Source organism: Neltuma alba, unplaced genomic scaffold (assembly GCF_004799145.2).
Source record: "Neltuma alba isolate B1F8T4 unplaced genomic scaffold, ASM479914v2 tig00011841_pilon, whole genome shotgun sequence".
Taxonomy (NCBI): Eukaryota; Viridiplantae; Streptophyta; class Magnoliopsida; order Fabales; family Fabaceae; genus Neltuma; species Neltuma alba.
The window spans coordinates 5,073-29,517 of NW_021636447.1; the positions used below are offsets into that span (position 1 = coordinate 5,073).

The 24,445-nt window shown below is 34.8% G+C and overlaps 1 protein-coding gene across 1 annotated transcript; it reads left to right on the forward strand.

The window, feature by feature from the left end:
* The first annotated feature begins 804 nt into the window (after nucleotides 1-804).
* On the forward strand, nucleotides 805-17,325 carry LOC114718368 (uncharacterized). The gene is made up of 10 exons (XM_028903669.1): nucleotides 805-948; nucleotides 2,728-4,360; nucleotides 4,456-4,593; nucleotides 12,785-12,862; nucleotides 13,954-13,995; nucleotides 14,144-14,230; nucleotides 14,633-14,740; nucleotides 14,865-14,957; nucleotides 15,393-15,472; nucleotides 16,063-17,325. Exons 2-10 carry the CDS (start codon nucleotides 2,765-2,767, stop codon nucleotides 16,922-16,924), a joined length of 3,084 nt encoding a protein of 1,027 aa, XP_028759502.1. The 5' UTR covers nucleotides 805-948; nucleotides 2,728-2,764; the 3' UTR covers nucleotides 16,925-17,325.
* The last annotated feature ends 7,120 nt before the right edge of the window (nucleotides 17,326-24,445 follow it).

Below are 24,445 nucleotides of genomic sequence, written 5' to 3' on the forward strand. Positions count from 1 at the left end.
ATTCTATAATTTAAATTAAAAATTCATGAGTTTCAACAATAATGTTTCTTACATCAAAATAAAATAATAGGTAGATTGCAAAATTTAAAAGTAAATATAAAGAAGAAAAACTTAATATTTTTGTTACAAAAGAAAAGCATACTTATGAAGAAGAATAATTGATTATAGTGATGATGAAATTTCAAAAGATTAATGATAATGTTTATTTATTGCACAATTGCACTATAGACAAAACTTTTGGATGTTGCTATCTTGTTAATGAATGTTTTAGATGTTCTTAAATGTTGATGGATATTTATATATGATGATATTTTGTATTTGTGATTTAATTTAATTTATATTTATATCTTTTATTAACAATTTCATTGGTTTATTTTCATTTTTAATAAAAAATATAAGAAATATAAAAAATATTTTTTTTAAGTGGGCCAAAAGCTCCCGGGGCTGGTCCTGAACCTGTTAACTTAAGGGTTAAGCCTAACAAATTGAGATATTTTTGAAAATTGGGCCCTGAAGGGCCGGCCTTTTTAAGGCTGCCAGTCCTGAAGGGCCAGTCCTGGAGGGCCGAGCCAGTCCTGATTCTCATATCTAACTAAGGGTGCTTTGGTCTCTGCTTTTAAATAATAATAATAATAAAGATATTGCAATTTGCAATTGCAATATTTATAACAAGTAGAAAAATTCTGTGAAGCTTTAATTAATCATTGCCAAGGAAAATTTCGAGATAATTTGTAGGCAATTTCTGATTGTAGAATTAGAAACATAAAACATCATCGACCAAATAGCCAGGCGGGCTGCGCAACATATTTTCTTACAGCACCAACACTCGGATTTTATCATTCCGCTCCTCCGTTTCTGGTTTGCCCTTCTCATTAGTCCGTGCTTCGCTTCATTTCCCCGCTGCTATCGCCACCGTCTCCATCGCCGCGGGCAATCATCTTTCCCCAGGTTCTCGTCGCTGCTAACACTGCACTCTTGTGTAGTGATTAAATTTATTTTTTATTATTAATGGTTGTCATGGTTGCGGCAATATTGATTTTGTCCCCTCTAAATTTCTATTGAGGAAGCCATTAGTATTTAGGAAAGCTTTTCATACATTTGTTGCACTATTTTTTTATTCCAGTGATTTTAGTAGTGAGTATATTTGCCTTCAGTTTGGGATTTAAAAGCCTGTCTTGAAAGACACCTTGGTTCAGAGGACAGCTAACGCTAAAGATGATTAAAGAAGAATGCACTGGTAATTAAGATGTTAAAGAGCATTTGTTGGCTGTGTACGTGTATATTCGATTTTAGAGTTAGCGATACATTTGTAATTGTGGTCGTTAGGAATTCGGTCTTCGCCAGCCATAGTCAGTGACGACGTTGCCGCCATTTACTTAGGGTTTGGAATTGGGAAGGTGGAAGGAGGAGTTGTTTAAGTAGATGTATTTCCCATTATAATTTCTCCATTCTATCATTCACATTCATTTTGCCAAGTATAATTTAGATATCATCTGCTTCTTTTCTTGCAAGCTTAACTGATGTTATCCCTCCTTCTTGTTGCTATTGTTTCTCCTTGCTAGTTTTCTAGGGGTCTAGCTCAAGTATTTTGACTCTGTATAACTTTGTTAGTAACAGGAGAACTATGAAACTCAACCCAATAAGTAATCCGTAAATAAGGACAAAATAGTCATCCTCACCTTAAAATGATATTTATGATCTCTGTTTTTTTATACGTTTTATAACTATGCTCAATATTAGCATGAGCTTTAATGACTATTATCCGTGAATGGTGGTATTAGTAACCTAGTCAGTCCGATTGATGATTGATATCACATATGACTGCAATTGTGATGTTTGAATAGTTAATTTATATGTCTAAGTGTTCCTTCAAACTTGCAATTAGTTATTTTGGTTTATATAGCGTAATTTTTAGCATTTTATTATATTAACCACCTTGATTTATTTGGGCATGTGCTTTTTTAGCATCTCTCACTTAATGCAGTTCAGGGTTGTATAATAGTAGATTGATTGGGCTATTACTGAAAAATTCTTGAATACAGAAGGATAATGGAAATTTGAATAAAAAAAATTATCTGCTATATGCTGATAGTATTAGAGTGTGAAATCGTGGAAAAATTTCCTTACAAGTCAGTAATAGTCGTAATTGTAGAAATAGTAATCTCTAGTTATGCAGTAATATTCAATAGTTATAATTTATAATTCTCCTAATTATGACTATGTCAACAAGAAAATAAATTTAACTATGAAGTGTTTTCTTGTGAGGGCTTTCACTGCCTTCTGTTAAATGAAATTGTTGATTGAAGATATATCACATGGATGATGATGCATGATGATGTGTAACATGCGCGGGCACTGAAAAAAAAAAGGGAAGCTTTGGAGTACGCTTAATTTTTGAAAAGAAGGTCCTATAATTTTGTTTGCTTTTAGATTTTTAGATTGTAGAAGAATGTGAGGAACTTTTGTATTTATTATGTTGATATTTTGTTGATGTTTTCATGACATTCTTGTATTACTCATATGAAGTCATGAACTAGTTAATGGTTGAATAGAATCTCCCGCTTCCCTCTCACTTTGCTTATATTATTGCATAGACCATGTAAATTTGTTGTTGATACCATAGTTTTTCTCCATACATGGCACACAATCTGTTTGGGGGTTGCTTTTGAAACTTCCATTATGTTGAAATGTGCTTGTTCACTAATGTTTTCCCTTGTCTATTGGCAGGATTGTGATTTTTTATAATTTGTTTCGATCACTGAAGATGAGCAGATCTGAACGTTTGAAGAAGCATGGAAAAAGTAATAAGCTTTCTGGTGATAAATATGATGAAGAGGGTGTAGAGAGTGCAGCTCGGACCAGGCCACTCAGTCTTGAAGAGATTTTACTTAGAAGAAAAAACAAAGAATTACTTGAAAAAGTAAAAGACTCTGCAAAGGAAGCTTGGAATGTATCACATGGAACTTCTGAGAATACTACTGATTATTTTGAGTCAGGGAGGGGTTATAAATGTGACAAAACCTTATCGTCCATTGTGGAAAAGCATGCCTTGGAGGAACCAGAGAAGTTAAGTTCTAGAAAGAAGGCTGAAAGCACTTCTAGAAAGGAATATAATTTAGCTGGTGCGAAAGACAGAGGAGGTTATGATTCAGAAACCAAACTATGTGCTGATTTAAGTAATATGGGCTGGATAAATAAAAATAGTAAAACTAGCAGAGAGATGCATAGTAGAAGGAAAAATGATGGAAGGGTGATTGATAATTCTGAGCATGAAGCTGAAAACAAACGAATAAGGGATTCAACTAGTAGGGATAAATATTTAGAAATAGATAGGGAAAGATCTCAAAGGAAAGTAAAGAAGATGTATCGTACTGTAGATGATGAAAGTCCTAGGGAATATAAAACTGAAAGGAATCGTAATGAAGATACATATGATTGTGGGAAAAGGAAAAAGTGGTCAAGTGATCATTCTGAAAATGTAGTTGAAAAGAAGCATCATTTAGATATAGGCAGTAAGGATAGACATCCAGAGGGTAGAGGAAAATATGGAAGAAAATCCAAGAGCAAATATGAAACTGTAGATGAAGATAAGGTCCAAGATAGGAGTGCTGCAAGGAAGCACTCTCTGGGGAAAAATCCTGATCCTGAGGATGGGGAAAAGAAGGAGAGGGAAGAATCAGTAAAGTCACATTATGAAGAAGCAAGGGCAAAGAGGACATGGTTGGGAAGGCAAGAACATGATGAAAGAACAATGTCTCTAGATTTTTCACCTAGGGCACAAAGACGCACTTATGATGGAGAGCATAAAGATTTGCCTGCACATTCTCTAAAGAACAGTTCTAGAAGATCACATTCTGATGCCGATAAAGGTAGAGGAGCAACTAATCGTTCAAGAAGTCACCATCATCGACATGGTGGGTCTATAACCGGACTTGGTGGCTATTCACCAAGGAAGAGGAAAACCGAGGCTGCTGTCAGGACTCCTTCTCCATCGAAGCATTCTTTGGAGAAGAAAAGAGCTGGATGGGATCTTCCCCCTCAGGGGACTGAGAAATCTTCAGCCTTTAAAGTGTCAAATGTTACAATATCATCAGCCATACATAATGTGTCTGCTGCAACTTCAGTGGATCCAGTCACTGTGAAGCCTTCTGTGTCTCATCTGAATGATTCATCAACAGGGAAGAACACTGACATTGATTCTGTCCAACTGACACAGGCTACCCGGCCTATGAGAAGGCTTTATCTAGAGAATCTACCTGCCTCTGCTTCTGAGAAAGCTGTGATGGAGTCTCTCAATAACCTGTTGCTCTCTGCAGGAGTAAACCTTATCCAAGGAGCCCAGCCATGTATTAGCTGCATTGTGAGTTCAGAGATAGCAAATGTGTAATGTGTACATTTAAATTTTTATGCTCAAAGCAATGCTTTTGAGGTTATCCTTTTATGTCTTTACTGCAGTTGCACAAAGATAAGGGCCAAGCACTTGTGGAATTTATTACAGCTGAGGATGCTTCAGCAGCTCTTTCTTTTGATGGAAGTACAATTTTTGGTTCCACTGTCAAAATTAGACGCCCCAAAGACTTTGTTGAAGTTGCTGTAAGAACAAAATTCTTACCCATCCCTGAATACTTTTTTTAATCCTTGCTTATATGGTTGCCTCTTTAATTCATGTCTATAAAACATGCATAATTTGAATTAGATGTTTGGATGTTGGAATAAACTTGGGTGTTCCTGGAATATGGTTGTCTCTCTGTATATCTGTTGAATTTCAAGTATGATACTGTTCTTGCACTACATATTTTTTATCTTTATGTACAGAAAGGCTATCTCTCTCTTTCTCTCTCTTAAATCCATTAACGTTTTATGAATTTCTTAATTTGCTTTATATATCCTTGTTTGGTGTAATATTTTTGTATGTCCAACAAAACCACAAGCCAATTAAGGTTATTTACATACTGGTATCATTATATGATTTACTTGTTATGATGAACATAATTCCTTGTAAAGAAGATTCTCTTTCTTTACGAGTACTTGTGACATAAGTCTATTATTCTCTTGATTGTCATATAAGTGGATTAATATAATAACCATTTGATATGAATGTTTTGCTTTTGTCTTCATGAAAATAAAATATTTATGTATGATATTATTTGTACTGCGTCTACCAAATTTTAATATATGATCATAAACATTTTAAGCATTCAAACAAAATATTTTAGATGAAAATTATCTAACCTTCTATCTCATTTTTCTGCAAGTGTTTCAAATGGCTCTCCCTCTCTCTCTTAGAGTAGTTTGGTTTGCTTAATTTTGTTTTAATGGTCATGATTCTCATGAATTTATCAATGAAAAGTTTACGAGTTCTAGTTATTGTGAAAGTGCATTCTTCTATATTCATAACAAGTAGGTAGCATGGCATGAATTCAATTTCTTCTCTTTGTTTTAATTGATCTTTTCTATATTGTAGTTTGATTTGCTTATTTTTGTTTTAATTGATCTTTTTTATCTTTTAGTGTGGTTTGCATATTATGCTTGTAAGATTTTATCATCTTTGAGCTCAAAACAATATATTCAGATCTGAGCAAGATGATATATTCTGATAAATAATTACTCTTTCAACAGTCCTTGAATCCATATTGAAGATCTATTCTAGGCAAGATCCATGACCTCACCTAGTAGGATAAGGTTTATTGTTGTTGCTGCATAATCACAACCATCACAAAAATAAGCAAAACAAATTATGAAATAAAAATCTCAATTCAAATTAGGTATAGAAACCATTGGGTGCCATCAACTGTTTAACAGAAAGGCATAATTAAGTCGAGCTGACCGAAGTTTTAGCATGGTCAGGTTTGTTCATTAAAAAATGAGCAACCTTAGTGGGGCAAAAATCATGATTTGTAAAATGAGCTGAGCCTGTGTAGTTTTAATATGGTACTATGAATATAAATATGATACAAACGTGTTTGCATGTATATAAACTGAACTTAAAAAAAGGGAAAATCCCAAAAAAATGACTGTTAAATTTCAAAATTTTAAATCCGTATTGGTTACTATACTTGTAAAGAAAATGACTACATTCGAAAAGCAAATGACAGTACATTTTTGTGGTAATTCCTGACTTGGAATTTTGAAATTCAACCGTCATTTTTTTAGAATTTTTCCTAAAGAAATTGTGAATTTCTATATTTCTAATGTGTGAAGGAAATAATAAAATAATCTTTTAATGATGATAGTTTTCATAAAATCATACGTACACAGTACATAGTACATGCTTATGTATATATATACAATATAATTTTATTACTTGATATTATATTTGCGTTGCTTGTGAAGTTAACAAAATTAAATTTTCAAGTTCAATTTGATTAAGTAAATGAGTTTAATATACTATTCAAGCTCTGTACTTCAAGTAAATGAGCTTAGCCAAACTTGATCTTTAAATGAGGTGAACTCAGCAGTTTGCAAAAAATTCAGTTCCAAACTTGAGCTTTTAATGAGATAAATTGTGTAGTTATCATACAGTATTATTCATTTACGTCCAAGTTATGAAATGTGATGTTGAAGCCCACATTTATGGTCTGTTTTGGGATACTTTAGAATGATTTCCACTCCTCTATTTCAACATCACTCAAATCTTAAGTAACTCATCCTTGTAGACTAAGGGTGTGTTTGGATGAAACCAAACCATGGTTTGGAGAATAGCTTTTAGAGAATAGATTCTGAAAAAAATAGATTTTGGGAAGAATAGATTTTGAGAAGTGTGAGTGTTTGGATAGTTGTTATTAGAAGTACTTTTTATATATACAAATTGGCATAAATTAATATGATAATTATAGAAAAAATATTTTTTATGATATATTTTAATTTGAAGGAATAAAATTGTTAATAATATATTTTTTATTAACATATATTAATAATATATAAGATAATATAATTAATAATAATTAATATGTATATATATTTATAAGATATAAGATTAAATATATTTGTTTATAAAAATAACAAGATACATATCCTATAGGCTCTCACACTCTCCCTTTTTCCTTCAAAGTAAAAAATTTCTGCTTTTCTCAAAACCATGGTTTTGGAGTCAAAACCATGGTTTTGGAGTCAAAACCATGGTTTTGAACCCAAACCATGGTTTTGATTTTTTTAAGGGTGTTTGGCTAACATTTTTCCCAAACCATGGTTTGGGTCCCAAAACCATGGTTTGGGGTGCTTGCCAAACACACCCTAAGTGTCCTGTTTGGAACTTGGTATTTTTGATTATTTCAATACTATGTTTGAATATCTTTTTGGATTCTCTTATTTTCTCATTTATTTAAACTTATCCATGAAAATCTGCCATATGAAAGTTGTCCACTTGTGGAAAGCACAATATTTGATGATATTTAAGATATGCAAATCGCTTTGTCTTTGAAGCTTCTCACAAATTAGGGTTGGAGACTTGGGTGTTTTTTTTTTTTTTTCCCAAGTGAATTTTCATATAATTAGGTGTAGTTAGCATAGAATCATTAGGCAGACTTATAGGGATGGATAATAATAATTAGCTGTCATTGTTGGCATTGAATCTGCGGGAGCCTTTTATTGTGTAATTAGGCTCTCGATGTTATTAAAATATACAACAAAAATATTCTTCCATCCTCTGGTCAATAGATTTTTGTCTGACAGTCAGAACTGAGAAAACCCAGACTGGCCTGTTGTATTACATATTTAAGGGGAAAAAATTTTGAACATTCATTGTCAGCATCTTCTACCCTTTTCTTTGTGTTTATTGCAGCACTATCCTTGCTCACTGTTCTATCTTGGTCAATTTGGGTTTAAGAAGGATCTTGATGCAAAATGGTGTCAGATCTGTGGCACTTTGCTTCTCCGTTCATTGTTATTCCTGTGGCCCTTTTTAGCATACATGTCAACAGGGTCCATGAGTTCATGTTCTGTGTAAATTGTAGCATCGACAGGCTCCTTAAATTAGTGGTCAGGCATTTGATGTACTTGAATTTGTAAAAATTTTGATTCGCGAGGATTTGATTAGATTTGGGAAAACTTGAACCATGCTCATGAAACGTGGGAGTGCACAAAGCAACAAGCTTGAAGCTTCCCCAGTTGGACAAGCAAGGCTGTTTCTCTATGGAGCCTTATAAAATTTTGGTGAGGTAGGTGGTGAGAAAAGGAGACCTGCCTCATGCATGAGTTCTCATCCAGTGTAAACATGCCAACTTGAGGTTGCCACTTGGGAAGCATTACCTGCAGCTTCTACCTCTGAACTTTTAAATAAAGGTGAAATAGGATATTAAAATTCTGGGGTTAGTTGCTTCAAATTAGGGGCAGTATGTTGAGGAGTTGGATTCTTAACTACCCAACTAGGATCTAGCTCTGTGTGCGTGTGTGACACAGAGAGAGAGAGAGAGAGAGTGATTTTGAGGTTTTAGGACTCTATTGGTATGTACAAATCATTGTTTTCATTTGTACTAGACGTTCCGCAAGAATTGGATCTTGTCTTGTATGCTTGGGTTTATAAGTTTATCATGTGAGTTAGGTGGTTAATATCATATTTTCTTAACAAATAAATGTTTCTAAAGGGGACAATCTCTCTATGGTGGAAATTAGTAATTACTAATTACATGTATAAATGGAAAAGTTGTCATTTTCTACTATTACTACTTTCTTTAAGTTGAATATATTTTTCTGTTTTGGATTTTGGATGCTATCCAAGGCATGTAAATGTTTAGTTAATTTTTCATGCAACTTTGGCAATTTGACTTGGGGAAGAAGACAATCAAATACCTAGACATTGCTAAATGACAAATCAATGGGGTGAATTTTAAAATCTCAATTCAGACCCCATGTATTATTTTTGGAATTTTTAAAGGTAGAATTGCAGTGAAGTTCCATGGAAGGAACATAATTACTAAAAAATCCATTCGCAATAGAGCAGCTTATATTGACAAATTGTAGAGTAGGGAATGAAAATTGCTCACTTGTCATTGGGACTTCCTGGTAATTATTTTATTTCTTTGCGACTTCATTATAATCCTCCCATTTTTAAATCTTGCAGAATGACTCAAATGCCCTTCACTATTTTTTTCCTTTCTTTTCCCTAAGAATGTCACCTTAACACCTAGTCGATTTTTGGTCACTGAAGCTTCGACGCCATGTCAATAGAGTTCCAGCAACTGATCGGTGCTCTGATGACTACTCTTATGCAACTATTGACTATTCTTATTTAGCTATTAATTATATTTGTTTCTAAAACTCCGATGACTATTCTAGTGTTGTGGTTGACTATTTTTGTTTTTAGAATTTTAGAGACTACTCTTGTTAGTTATTGACTACTCTAGTTTCTCTATTGTTTACTTTTGTTTCAAGAAATTAAAAAAATGTATCAAGTGTTGTTGGAGATCTAGTAACTACTTTTGTTTAGTTATTTACTACTCTTGTGCAGTTAATAGCCATACAAGAGTAATTATTGGAACTTAGTGTAAGTAGTCACTAGCGAAACTAGTGTAGTCAATAGCTAAATAAAAATAGTCATTGGGAATACAAGGGCAATGTTGTTATTTCACAGAACTTAAAAATTTCAAAATAATACTAGAGGTTCAATTTGGGATTTTGGAATTCACCCAGCCTAATTTGTCTTTTAGCATTTTTGAGGGTTTTTTTGGTGTCCTTTTCCCTTTGACCTGCCTAATCTTTTTTCCAAAATTGTGTTTTCTTCCCCGTTATGCATGCTTGTCTCATGCTGATACACTATCACATTAGTAAAATCTGTCTCATGCTTTTGGAAGTGATTATGTTTTGCCTACAACTATCTTCCTCGTGGAATGTCTGTTACATGCTTCTGTTCGTTTACTTAATTGCTGAAATACCATAAGCGAGTTTGGTTGGTCATTTAATGTTATGGAGTTTGTTATTATTACAGAATATTTGCATTTGTTGAAAAGATTAGAAATTTTTTCTATTTATTTAGTTGATCCTTGCATAGAATCTTGGAATTTCAGTCCTTTTCGTTGTGGTATTTGTTTCTTTCATACTTTAATCTTTTCTAGGATAGTTTTCTACTATCTTGTATATAGAATCAGTACAACCTTTCTTACGAAATAATCAGAATCACTTTTTCTCTCCAAATTTATCATTTAATGCTCTGAAAATGCTAGTGACTGATTGATTGGATGAAATACTTCTACTGAAACATCATGTCTTTCCCATTGATTTTTAACCATAGTTCTTAGCTTTTAGGATTATGCAGTATTCTTCTACAAATGAGATAATATGCAACGTGATAATGGCCTTCTTGCCATATTCTGTCTATAAACTTCAAAAATCAAGTCCCTTAGGGAACTGCTGCGTTAGTTGGATAACATTGTGCCTAAGAAATATTTTATCCCTCAACGTATTTTTTCATGCACTAGATGTTTTTAAGAATACCTTATTGACAGTGACAGATATAGGCCCCGTCAACTGGAGCCTTGGATAGATTTAGTGTGACAATTAAGCCTAAGTTTGGCAATTGTCATATCAATGAATATTATTATGCTTGTAAAGTTGTCTTTAACTCTTTAAAACTCAGAACTGTATTCATGACATTTTCTAAGATCATGGGTTTCTTGGACTTTATTTGAAAAGAAACTGATTCTGTAACTTCATGAGCTTTATATTTCACCTGGAAAGATCTTTTTCCATTATGTGAGATATTTTCTAACTCCTGTATTGAAATCTTTAAATAGGATTTTTATATGGGTATATCGTTATACACAATTGGGATGATGATGAAGCTGGCTCCTTATTAGGGAAGACTTCCTGGTGTAATGACATGTCTGATGCTTTAGCAGCCTTTTATCTGGCAAATGTTTCAGGGTTATTTGTTGCATGCTGCTCTGATGGTGCTATTTATGATCTGATGATTTGTTTGTTATATCAAGTTAAGCATGTAAGTGATGAGATATAACTTCACTCTTTGTTATCTCTCTCTCAGTGCGTCTGCTTTCTGTTTTCCCCTGTGGTCCTTCTTCCCTTGTCTAATTTTAGTGCATGCTGACAACTTATCTCCTAATATTAATGGGGCGCGGTGCATCCATTAAATATCTCTCAGCATGGCACAAATAACCTTGTTGGAAAAGAAGCCATGTTGATTTTGGAGTCATGTTCACACATCTACCTGAATGGTTCTGTTCTTCAAGTTGCATGGCTTAAGCTTATAAAGTATGTGCTGAATAGAATGATATCATCATCATCTTCTTCTTCTTCTAAAAACAATTTAATAATTGAAAGAAATACATTAAGGAGGACAAGTAATCTTCATTAAGAATGTGGAAAACAACAGATAAAAGTAAACCAATAGTAGTTAAGAAGTTTTTATAACCCCCGTTTTAAATTCATAATCTCTTGAAACCTCAAGAAGAACCATTTGCTAAAACCCAAATGGAAGCGAAAATTAAAGACTATCCCAAGAATGTTAAAGATCTGACAGAAGGAGCTTCTGATTAAGTCCTCTTGCATCCTCATTCTAGTATATTGCACCACGCAGACTCTTCCTTTGGACTTTATTTTCCATATTGCACCCTGTAGATGAGCTCTGAAATTCATATTCTATTGGTTGAATGAGTATGTAAAATATACATAGAAGGATGAGGGAGAGGGAATCGCACAAACTGATGAAGATTAGAAAAGATATGCCAAATATCTACCCAATATTTACTCTCTGCAAATCTGCCTAATTACAACAAATATCATTTATTTATTTACTTACATGGTCAACCACAAACCCAAAACACTTGAATTAGTTCAAAAATGATCCAAATTTGGCGGCCAAAACTACTACTTTCTGAAGATGACAAATTATTCCATATATTCCATGCTACATCACAGTGCAAGAATAAATAACTGTTTACTTGAAACTACTACAAGAGGTTACAATGACAACTGGTGGAATACTTAGTCTTCTGTATTTTGCTGTTTGCTGCTTCCTGTTGGTCATGAAGAAGTTTATGTGTTTGTTAGCTTTCTGTATGGAGAGAAAATTCGTTAGCTTTGTGGCTGAGTCTTAGATGTTTTTCCCCATCGTGTGTGTGGAGAGACAACCAATATTTTTCCATGCAATCAGATGCCTTGTGATTATGTTGTAAAATGTATTTCCTTTGGTTGAAATGATTGGAGAAGCTGAATAGTATTTCTTGAAATTTATCATGCTTTATAATTATCTTTAGCTAAATCAACTAAATTTATATATAGAACTTTCAAGTGTTTTGACTTTTGAACATATTTCTTGGAATTAGATGCCGTGTTAGTTGTTAGGATTATAACTGCTTTTGGCAGATTGGAATCACAATACTGTTTAGTTTCCCCTGATAATAGCTATATTTATTTGCATAGGATATTGATTTGTCTATTTTAACAGCAGTCTTTGAGTTATGTATATTATTTGAACGGGCAATTGCTGTTATTAGACATGTTCTGAATTTAGGCTAAGCTATTTATTTATTTCAATTTATCTGTCAAATTACTTGTTTGAGAAGCTATTTGCAGAATTTTGAATGGTTCCTAATTTTTTTGTTTAGTAATAACTTCTTGCTATTGTTTTGCTGAATTCTTTATTGCTTGATTGCTGAGTTTGTTTCCAAGTTACTTTGATCTTTACGTTTCATGATCTGCTTTAGAATTTTCATTCTAAAAGTCAAGGTTATTGTTGGTACAACTAATGCGTTTTGCAAGCTTGTCAATTCTGAGTTGTATTCTGGTTATCATCCATGTAGCAGGTTTTCAGACAGTTAATATTTTCATGCAGACTGATGACCTAGAGAGATCTGTGGATGCTGATGTTACAAATACAATTAGTGATATTGTAATTGATTCACCGGATAAGGTACGTGATAGAATTAAGTGCAAGTATTTGGCCACGTTTATATTCTTGGATCTGTTGGAATTAACTTTAAATGCCAGGTATTTTTAGTCCCACAATATATGGATTACGTGCTGTATGATCTTTAACTTATTGTGATTACAGTACCGTATATTGTATATAATGCTTTCTATAGCAATCTTTCTCTTTCATTAATTTATTTAGTATGCATGTGAAGCACCTTATAGATGATAAGTTTATCTCTGCTATAAACCTCAAGTTTATAGTAGTTATTTTATCCTCGGTTGAATTAGTCTCTTTCTTTATCTGAACGTTGTAGCTTTTGAAGTGGTATCATCAGTGTCATTTAGGGATGAATGACAGAGGGAGTGGATTCGCTTAAAATTAAATTAAAAAAAAAAAGAAAAAAGAAGAAGATAAACAGATCAGAGATTAAAGGAGCTTTCTATATATTGAAGGGGGTTTTCTGCTAAGGTTATTGTGATACAAAGCCGGAGGATACTTCATTGCAACTCTCAGGCTCCAAGAAGCAAGAGTGCAAATCAGTGTCTTCTTCTTTACTTCCATTGCTTTACTTTATTGGAGACACTGGTGATGCACTCTTTCCTAAAATTAAGAAGCTCATTGGCTGGGCCTAAGTAAAACGTGGGGGCAGATGTCTGTAATATTTTCAATATGGTGTCTGCCATAGTTGATGGCTGCCATGGTTACTGTGGCAACGATATTGAGGCTGCCATACCTAGGGAATTTTGCTGGGGAAGAGTTGCCCTGTCATTCTTTCATTGACAACTTTGTTCTTGGTAGCATGTTATATTGCAGAGAAAATCTGGGCAGTGTGCTTTTGACTGGAACAGAAAGAAATAGCTAGGAAAAATTAACTAAATGAGTCTAGTTATGAGAAACACACGTCAAAACCTTAATGGGCTCTTTCTGCCACTGCCAAGAGCAATTAAATTTGTGCTTCTAGCTTCTATCATTAACTTATTTCTCATTTAAAATTTTTCTGCTTTGTTACTTGGTCTAAATTAACCATCTTTGTAAATTACTGTTGTAATATGTTTATCTAATTATTTAATCTTCTAATGTTGATGTAGATCTTCATTGGTGGAATTTCAAAGCTTCTTTCATCCGAGATGGTATGGTTTTAGGAGTTCTATTTTGAGCAAACTTTATTCTTCACTGATCGTTTGGTTTCTTTTTGTACAATTGGTTATACTCGTAGTAACCAAATATACTTCTCCCACCTTTCTCAATGATGATAACTTATTTTTCAAACTTCTCCAGCTTATGGAAATTGCGGGTGCATTTGGGTCTTTGAAGGCTTATCGCTTTGGGGCTGAAGACACTGATGAACATTGTGCTTTTCTTGAGGTAAGGAATTTTTTTTTGCCCCTAATCATATATTGTATGATGGGAAGTACTGCAATTCTGTCTGAGGCCAGGGGTGATCACCACCATGAATGGCCTGAAGTGACACAGGTTGTCTCATGTGGTTGAATCTGTGCGGAGGCTCGTGGATCTTGCAATTTTGGTACTTTTACTAGTTAATCCCTGATTAAAGCACTCGATTCCCAAAGGTTATGAAGGCTTGAGTGAGTTTTAATATAAGTTGTATCCTTAGGAGATCAATTGCCTAGCGCATGAGTTGCATTGCCAGTGCAATCGGCATCCTTACTCTTCCTTTGTAATCTATGGTTATGAAGGCTAAATTTGGTTTTGTTCTTCTCGTGTTATTTTCCTTTACCTCATCCCTTTTTTTCTTCTGGTCATCAGTATGTAGACCACTCTGTTACTCTGAAAGCTTGTGCGGGTCTAAATGGTTTAAAGTTGGCTGGCAAGGTGCTAACAGTTGTTCAGGCTATGCCTAATGCCTCTCCCTTGGTAATTTCACCACTCGCTCTTCTTGCCTAATTGCCAATTCTTGTTTTCTTCGTTTACATTGAACTTTTGCAATAGTTGTTTCCTAAACCTGGAGATGAGTGTCTGACCCCAACATTTATGCCAGGAAAATGATGGACAACCGCAATCCTATCGGATTCCAAATCATGCAAAGCCACTACTCTGCAAGCCAAGTGAGGTTTTGAAGATCAAAGATGTGGTATACAATATTTTCTTCCTATTTTTTGAGTTATTTGATTATTTGGTTCAGTTCCTTCCATTTTGTTTCCTTAACGTTTCTTAATCAATTAGTTTATACCTCTTGAATTTGGTCCCTCCCTAAACAAAAGGCAAGGGACCAAATTGATAGAACAAGAATTTTTTATTGACCCAAGTGACAGTTGCGTCTAGTGGTGGGGAGGTGATTCTTTCATTGTAACAGTTTACATTTGAAATTTCACTACACGGAAGTGTTTAGTTTCAATATGGGATAATTTGAACCTGTGTTTCATCTCATTTAAATCCTGGTATTTTACACTTAATGGGGTGTAAATGATTGTTTGGGCCCTATCCTTTCTTTGTGAAATATGTGTTTTTATTAGCAGTAGATTTAAACTGGTCATTTTGATGGTTATTTCTGCTTGTATATAAATAGTTCGCCACGGAAGCTCTCTCTTCTATGTCTAGTGTGGAAATTGAAGAAATTTTGGAGGATGTACGATTGGAATGTGCAAGGTTCGAAATAATTTTCCTTTGAATTGATTCATCGTATTAAAATGTTAGGATAAACTACTCTTCTCTCCCCTCAATGGTGTTCAAATTATGCAGCCCAATCTGTTTTGAAAACATTCACAACCTTCCCGTGGAACCAAAAGATGGCCAAAAGAATCTTGAAAACAATATTGATTTTCTTTTTTTAAACATAGAACATGAAATGCCAATAGAAGGTGGTGCAGTTGTTGGTATAGTTAGTAAGGTGTTGAGTCATAGTCCATAAGGTCACAAGTGTTTTGTGAATGTTTTATTTTTAAACTACTTATTTGCTTGAACAAATGATTTTATGATTTGATGAATTTAAAAATTGATTATTTACATATTTAATATTTTCTATATTATGTAAGTAATAAATATAAGATATCGTGCTCAAAATAGGTGTAATCATTATACTTCGCTGAGTAACTCAAATATAGCCCATCTTTTGGTTTCCAAAGTGCGATGTGTAATTTTTCAGAGGGTTATGAAATTTGAACATCTATGAGGTGAAGGGAGAATGATTTATCCAAAAAATTATTATTGTATTGTTTCTTATACTTCTGCTGTTTCAGATTTGGGACTGTGAGATCGATTGATGTCGTCAAGCATAGCAGTGACCAGAATCAAGCAGCTGAGTCAGAAAAACGTGAAGCTATCAATGATATGAGATCTAATGGTGCTTCTCAAGATTGTGAGTGTGATAACAAGAATCACGGATCTGAGATGGCTGCTTACCTGGGAGCCGATTCCACAACAAATGGAGTGGAGTGTGATCATGGCAATAAGGAGATCCGAGAAGATAATTCTGGTGGTGGCGCTGATGTTGATGAGCTCACTGATCAATTTTCTGAGAGTAAATCATGTCAGGTAGAAAACTTTGGGAGTGATGCATCAGTAGAAGGCGTGGAAAATAAGAGCATACCCAATGTTATGAGCCAAGAATGCTATGATCATCACAATATATACAAAGGAGAGTCAGAATTGCTTGATAACATGGCTGCTGATGATATCAGCATAAATGTTGAAAACAAGTCGGTGGCTAACAGCACCATTGTAGACTTGAGTGATCCTAATGCCAGTTTAGGCCCAGAATTAGACGGTGCCAAAGAGGTGAGAAGTAATGAAGACTTAAGTGATCCTAATGCCAGTTTAGGACCGGAATTAGACGGTGCCAAAGAGGTGAGAAGTAATGAAAACATAAGTGATCCTAATGCCTGTTTAGGAACAGATTTGGGTGTTGCAGATGAGGTGAAAAATAATAAAGATGAAGTTGCTGATCATATCTTTGAACCAGGCTGTGTTTTTGTGGAGTTTCGAAGAACTGAAGCATGTTGCAAGGCAGCATATTGTCTCCATGGACGTTTCTTTGATGGCAGAATGGTGACAGTGGAATATGTTGCTCTCAGTTTATACAAGGCTAGGTTTACAAAATGAGAATTTTGGCAATCAGAATGGTGAAAATTTCCATGCAGGTTCTGATATCATTACGTCAGTTTTTATCCGTTCAGTCTGGTTATTGCTTTTCAGCGGTATTGAAGTACCCTCGTGAGGGCATTAAATTGATGTATTAGGCCACTAGTGTGTTGTTTTAACAGTGGCACTGGAGTTGACAGAATGCTTCCTGGTGTCCAATTTATAGGAACATAGTGGTTAACTAACAGGAATGAAACAGCCAAGCTATCTGGAGATTTTAGGTCCTATTTGGAGAGATCAACCCTGTTTCAGGTTGTGCCGCGGGCTTTACATTGTTGTATGCCTAGATAGGTAGTATTTGTTCCATTTATATTGACCAGCAACCCTGCATTATCTAATATCATTCAAACTTAATAGCCCGAGCCCGAGACTACTCGTTATAGCTGGGGACGGTTTTCAAAATCCCTTTGTTTTTTCCCAATTAAAATAAAGGTTATGCATCCAAGACCAAGAGCGTGACATTTGTGTTATATTTTAATCACTATTATCGAATAGTAATTATTTTCTATATTATTTTTATGTAGGAGTACCAGAGATATTTTGCATTTACAATTTTTGTATTTCATCTTTTTCCTTGTCACAAATATTTAAAAAGTAGGGCGAAGCATGGAGAAACAAAAACCAAAATGCGATAGTAACAAATTCCAAACTTAAAACAAGTAATGCATGAATTGAAGTTATATAAATATTAAAATTAGCATAGAGGAAAACTTTCGGATGGATATTAATTTGTTTGTTAAGTGAATGGCAATTTGAGAATCCAGAAAATTATGAAGACTTGTATTTTAAGGTTGAATGATATTAGAAAAGTTGAAAGCGGAAAAAAATGAGAAAAATAAGTTTTGTCCGTTTTGAATTCACTCTGGGTTCTCATCATTTTGTTTTTGAATTAAACACTGGTCAAAGATTACATATGGCCTCTTTCATCACTTTCCTGTGAAGGTTGATGAAGGATAAAAAAATTACTATCAATCCTGTGAGAGTACGATTGCCCTACTTGTAAACATGGCAAGTCTGTGCTACCTAGTCCCTGTGAATTAGGTTCCTAGCATTATTAATAATACCTCTAAAAGGGTGGTTATAGTTAGCAAGGATATGGCTTCTATACAATCAGCGACAATAAAAATTTTCCTAAATCCTCTATTCCAACACAAGGTAAGACTTGGATTATGCCAATCAATTCCACAGTTGTAGGCGGCATATTAGTAAGCTTACAGCAAAATCCATTGATCCACTTATTTGACGTTGCCTTTATCACTCCTACGTGTCCACTTCGTCCATCCTAAAGCACTAAACCATCTATTGCCAATCTAATGAACTCAACTGTTGTGGGAACTACTCGTCCTTCCTGGCAAGGATTGTGGTTTTAGAACTTACTGTTTCGTAGCATATCCTGGTCAAGACAAACCTTGAAGAAGCTATTATGTGCATCTTGGCAGTCATTGAGATTGTTAGTACCAAAAAATTTATTACGCGTGGTTACCCATAGATCCCAACACGTAGCCAAATAAAACTTGCCAGTGGACCTTCTTAATATGACTACATGAGACAAATTCTATCTGATCCATTCTACATCTTGTAAAGAAGAGAAAGATGACCAACTAGCAGGATGAATTACTGCTTTCCATCGTTCCTATGCACTTATGTAGTCCCTCAATAAGTGCATAGGATCCTCTTCTTGGTCACATGCAAACAGGAAGTTGTCTTTTGCTTGAAGTCCTCTACTCCTCCTGAGTTTCACAATATATGCTCTCCCATGTGCAACCAGTCACATGAAAGATTTGATCCTTTCCAGTACTTGCCATCTCTGAAGCTGTTTCCACATGCTATCCTTGTGTGAGTGGTTACCCAGAAGAAGAAAGTTATAAGCAGACTTAATTGTAAAACTTTCCAGTAGATTTTGTCTTCTCTTCTATCCTCAGGGGTGGGTGTGCACAAGTCACTGGATCAATAATATTACAACCAAACCATCTACCCCTTTACCTAAGATAAGATCTAGAAGTGGGGGTATCCAACTCTGACCAATGAGCAAACCAAAAAGAAGATTGTCCAGTCCCAATTTTAACTTCAATGCCTTCATAGAATCTCTTCCAAACATCACAAACCCTTCTCCAAATAAAGGATAAGTTTCATTTCTTCTTCATATTAGGCAATGCTCCTTGTCCACATCTATATTTAGCTCAAAGTACTTCTGCTTTAGGGATTCCTTGTCATGAATTAAGTTCCAATAGATCTTCATAAAAAGGTTACATTTTGTTTCCTTAAGTTTTTTTTATACCTAGGGCCCCTTTATTTCTGTCTGTGGTAACCTCTCCCTAAGACAATAGATGTAATTTTCTTTCTTTTTTGTTTTCTCCTTATAAGAAGTTCCTACTTTCTTGTTCTATTCTCTCAATAAGGCTCTTCAAAAGTAGCATGGTTTGCATATGGTAGGAAGGTAAAGCTGATAGAACAGCTTTCACCAAAATGGTACAACTTGCAAAACTAAGGCTGTTTCTTTTCCAACGCGATAGTTTTCTCCTTGTCTTGTCCACTAACGATGCAAAAGCATGATAAAAGGCACTTTCATGGAGTAAAGGAACCCTTAGATACTTTCCCAAATCTGTAGTGAAACCTACCCCTATTCATTGGCTCAAACTCAAAGCTCTAGACCTATGTAAATTCCTTGAAAAGCAAACTTTGGTTTTACTCTTGTTCATTTTTTGTCCTAAAGCTTCACAGAATTTTTCAACACAATACAACATCCATCAACTTGGCTCTCAGAAGCTTCGCCAAAGACAATAAGATCATTAACAAAAAAAAAGGTGAGACAAATTTAGACCTTCTAGATTCAACTTGATAGGTCGCCACAAACCCTCCTTAACAGCATCCTGAATATAATGGTTTAATCTCTCCATACATAAAGTAAATGTGTGAGGAGATATTGGATCATTGTGGCTTACACCTTGGAGGAATAGAACTTTTCAGTGGATTTCCCATTTCAAAGAATTTTGAAAGAGGAACTTGAAATACACTGCATGATTAACTTAAACAACTTCCCATCAACTCTTACTGCTTTAAGAGTATCTCTAACGAAAGGCCATTCCAATCTATCATAAGCTTTTTTTCAAATTCATTTTGATTGCCATCTATCCTTTAGCCCCTTTTTTTGCAGCTTCATGGAATGAATTACTTCCCATGCAACTGTTAGTGGTAGTCTCACCCAAGAGGGGGGTGAATTGGGTGAGTTATAAAAATCTTGCGAATTAAAAAAAATAGTAAGCTGAACAGAAACAGAGCGTAAGTTGGAGTGATTTCACTGTAGAGAGTAGACACAAAATTTATATTGGTTTGGTCTCAACCACTTGACCTACCTCCAGTTCTCAGAATACATCTGAGTATTTCACTAAGTTCTGAGATTAATTGGGCTCTTGGTGCCGCAGTACAGCAATTGATTCGCTCAATCACTCCCCCTTACTACCCATAAGGTTACAGACCCACTCAAGAGTCTACACTCTTGAGTTTCACTCAGAAAGTAATTAAACATGATATGTAGAGCTCTCTTACAGAGTAAATAGATGAGAAACACTAAAGCTCAGTACAAACAAGAATAGAGTATTGAATGCAATAGTAAGTTATTTGCAGAAGGTAGCTCACGTATTCAATCTCTGCATTCAATGCTTCGTCGTGCCTTTTATAGTTGAGGAAGCTTAATAACTGTTAGAAGAAAGAGCTACTAGCTGTTGAGAGTTCGGTTGTATGTTTTCTTAGTTGCAATGGTTTTCGCCATTAATGCTTCTGACATAGTAGGTTGTAGGCTACTAAATGACCGTTGGATAACCATTGAGTTCTTCTTCGTAATTTGTAATAATACTTCAATCTAATAAGTTTTTCTTGCAGAGTAAAGTTTAGGAGCACAACTGATCAAATGATAAAAATGAACATTCATAGTTTGAAAGTGGAATCAATCAGTTGCTAAATGTATTGAACAAGAACTGGACATCCTTGATCGAAGTAATAATCGATGACTGGATGATCGATCAAATTATTGATTATTCAAGTAGAAAGAATTTGAAACAGACAAGTTTATTTATCAATCAAGTTATGGATTGATAATTTATCGATCAAGTAATCGATAAATAAAAATAGTGACTTCAGAAAAACATGTAGAGAAAAGCCTCAAGGTCACTTTTGATTTTGAATCCCTTAAAATAGAGAATTAAGATAAACAAGAAGGCTGAGAAAAGCTCGAAGGGAAATAATCAACATATTTTAAGAATCATGGTAACTTGTTCATGTTTAACTAGAAAGAGTCAATGATCGATCAAGTGATTGAAAACTGCTAGATTGATCAAGCTATCGATAAAGCAAAGTGAGATAGAAATAGATTTTCAACGAACAATGATCGAGTACTTTATCGATAAATGAATGATAGAAGACTTGATCGATAAAAGAGATTTAACAAAGAGTTTTTCAAAAGGGCACAAAACCAATGATGATCGATTAAGTGATCGATTAATGTTTGATCAAGTAAGTGATTGATAAAATATAACAAAGAGACTTAGTTCTAAAATGCCAGGAAAATGTTTGATCGATCACATTATGTGAAAACAAGACATTCAGATAGATGGGTAATCGATCATTTCATCGATAATTAGATTATCAATCAGGTGATAAAAAAAACTTAAAAAGTAGAGCTAGATAGCGATGATCGATCATTTGATCGATAAATCACTGATCGATCAAGTGATTGATAAATTAACTAGATAACAAGCTTGAACAAAGACATATAGATTGAGCTCAAATTATTCTTATCTTTTGATTACATCATCCATGGTTTTGTTGCATTTTCTAGCTCTTCTAGCTATAATTGAGCTTATTTTAGATTAAGAGTCCATGCAATGAGTTAGTGTCTTTTTGATGGTAATATTGTCATAATTAATTATTAATTGTATTCAATTAATTTCTAGGACAATTGATGCCTTAAATTGTTGCTTTTCAGTATAGGATACCTGAGATTGGAACCAAGGTTGAAGACTTAAGGCACACAGAGCAAAAGAGGAGCCTCTGCCATGGTTCGCCGCGGTGAACTCCTCGTATCAGCACATCCAGACCCGACCATTTTGGGAAAAAATTAACTTGCCCACTTCCATGAACCGACCCAGACACGTCACATTCGGGTTAGAAACCCTATTTTTGGGATGAATGAGGTCACACACAGACATCTAGCCACCATCCACGTTTTCTCTTCATCTTCTCTCATCTCTCCCACCAGAACCTTAATCCCTCACCTTCCACTGTCATTTTCATTCATGGGCAACACTGAGTGAATTTCAATAGAGATGTTGCTGCACACCATGAGTGGCTAGGCTTCCTCCAGCTCTTGAATATGGATGATTGGCATGAGTTCTAAGAGCTTAAAAAGGGGAGTTTCAGTTTCATCTTAGTTTCAGCTATGTATTTATGAATTCCTAGGTCTAGGGTTTGTAAATTCTTAGTGAAAGACTTTGAATAATCTGTAATCATTAGTTGATGATTTACATTTGTAGTTGGATTGGTTAATGTTGGATTTGATGCTTCAATATATGTAGTTACATATATGTTCTTTATAGCTTTCTTGATTCTCTTCATCTTGTATGGTCATGTTTTGATGATGAGTTGATTTTCTGTTGCATTGAACCATTTACATTAATCATTTTTAATTACACATTAGGGAAGCTTAACAATGTTTTCATTAATGAGTTCATTAATGTAAGCATTGGATTCAATGAGTTATTGAGGTTGTTATCAAGAAAACCTAATGAATTTATAAAACTCCCACATTTTAAGAGAACTATGATTGCTAAGAATCCATTTTCAAGAGGTTTTACCAATTGATTCAGTACTTGATTTCCATCCATTTCATCTTAATCTCCCAAAAATCCAAAAATACATTTACATTCTATTGCATTTTATCTTAATTGCAAGTCTTAATGAAAACCCTAAACCTTTTCCAGCTCAATTTGCATTACCATAGCATTTAGTTAATCTAAGATCATAATTTCGGCTCCACAAGTGAAACGACCCGGGGTTGTGCCTATAGTACAATCCTTGGATTAATTTTGAAATTGGCCCCAAGGTGTATGTAAGACAAGTCAAGGCGATTTTCAAGTGGCGTCGTTGCCGGGGAGCCAAGAAATTGGTTCTCTAGGTTAGCTTGTGTAATTTGGTTGTCAATTGAAGTCTTGATCCTTTTAGGTTGCAGTTTAGTTAGTTTAGTTGCATATTTGTTCATAGTATAGGTTTTAATCTTGCATAGCATCAAAATTTTTGGAAATACAAACAAATATACTGATTTTCTACACTTTCAGCATTTTCACTTTGCATCAGTGGTGTCTAGTAAACTGATTAGCTCTCTGTGATAGTTCGCCGTGGCCAACCTGTCCCTTCGCTGTGACAAACTTTCTAAAAAACTGAAGGATTCCTCTCGGGATACCTTCGCTGCGGCACACTCCTGCTTTCGCCTCGGCAAACCTTCTGCACTCAGCTATCTGATCGCCTCTGTCACCTTTCGTCGCAGCCAACCACTGCTTTTGCCGCAGCGAACTCTCCTGAAAAGTTTTGAAACTTACACTTTTTGCTTCTTTTTTTGTGCATACATACTCATACTTACCCATACACTTGCATCCATCACAACTCATACTTTTATCTGACTTTGTGTGCTGCAAGTCAATTTTGTTTGCTCTCTCTCTTGTGACTCTTTTCTTGCATGCCACGAAAAGCAAAACTTGTACTCTTTAACCCTGAGATTGAGAGAAAACTCAGAGAGATAAGAAGAGAGAAAAGAGTTGAGGGGACAAGTGAGTTAGTGGTTGAACAAGAGAACATTTATGTGGAATCTAGCCTATCTAGTAGTGAGAGTGAGCCTACTGATCAAGAGATAATGGCTGATTTACCACCTAACCACCCTAATCCTAACCCCAATGCCAACCAAGTGAGGAATGGAGGCAATGGAGAACAAGAGAGAGTGGGAGAAAATAATGGGAACCCTAGAAGAAGAACAATTAGGGAAGCAACCACATCTGATATCAATTTTGACCCATTTACTGCTACTTGTCCAAATTTTGAAGTTAATTTTGAAATTAAAGGATTATTGATTAACTCCCTTCCAAAATTTCATGGCTTGACAGGAGAAGATCCATATCTTCATTTGCAATCCCTTTCTATGATCTGCCAGAGTATGAAGCCTGTAGGAGCATCGTTAAATCAAGTACTATGGAAGGTTTTCCATCTATCATTGGAGGGTAAAGCTAGAGAGTGGTATATGAGCCTTCTAAGACACGTAGCTGATGCATATCACAGTTGGGGGAACTTAAGGAAAGCATTCTTGGAGAAATACTTTTCGGATTCTCGTACTTCATCAATGAGGAAGGAGATCTATTCTTCCAAGCAAGACTATGATGAATCTCTCTATGATTATTGGAACAGATTTCAGGACATGCTTTCAAGATGCCCACATCATCA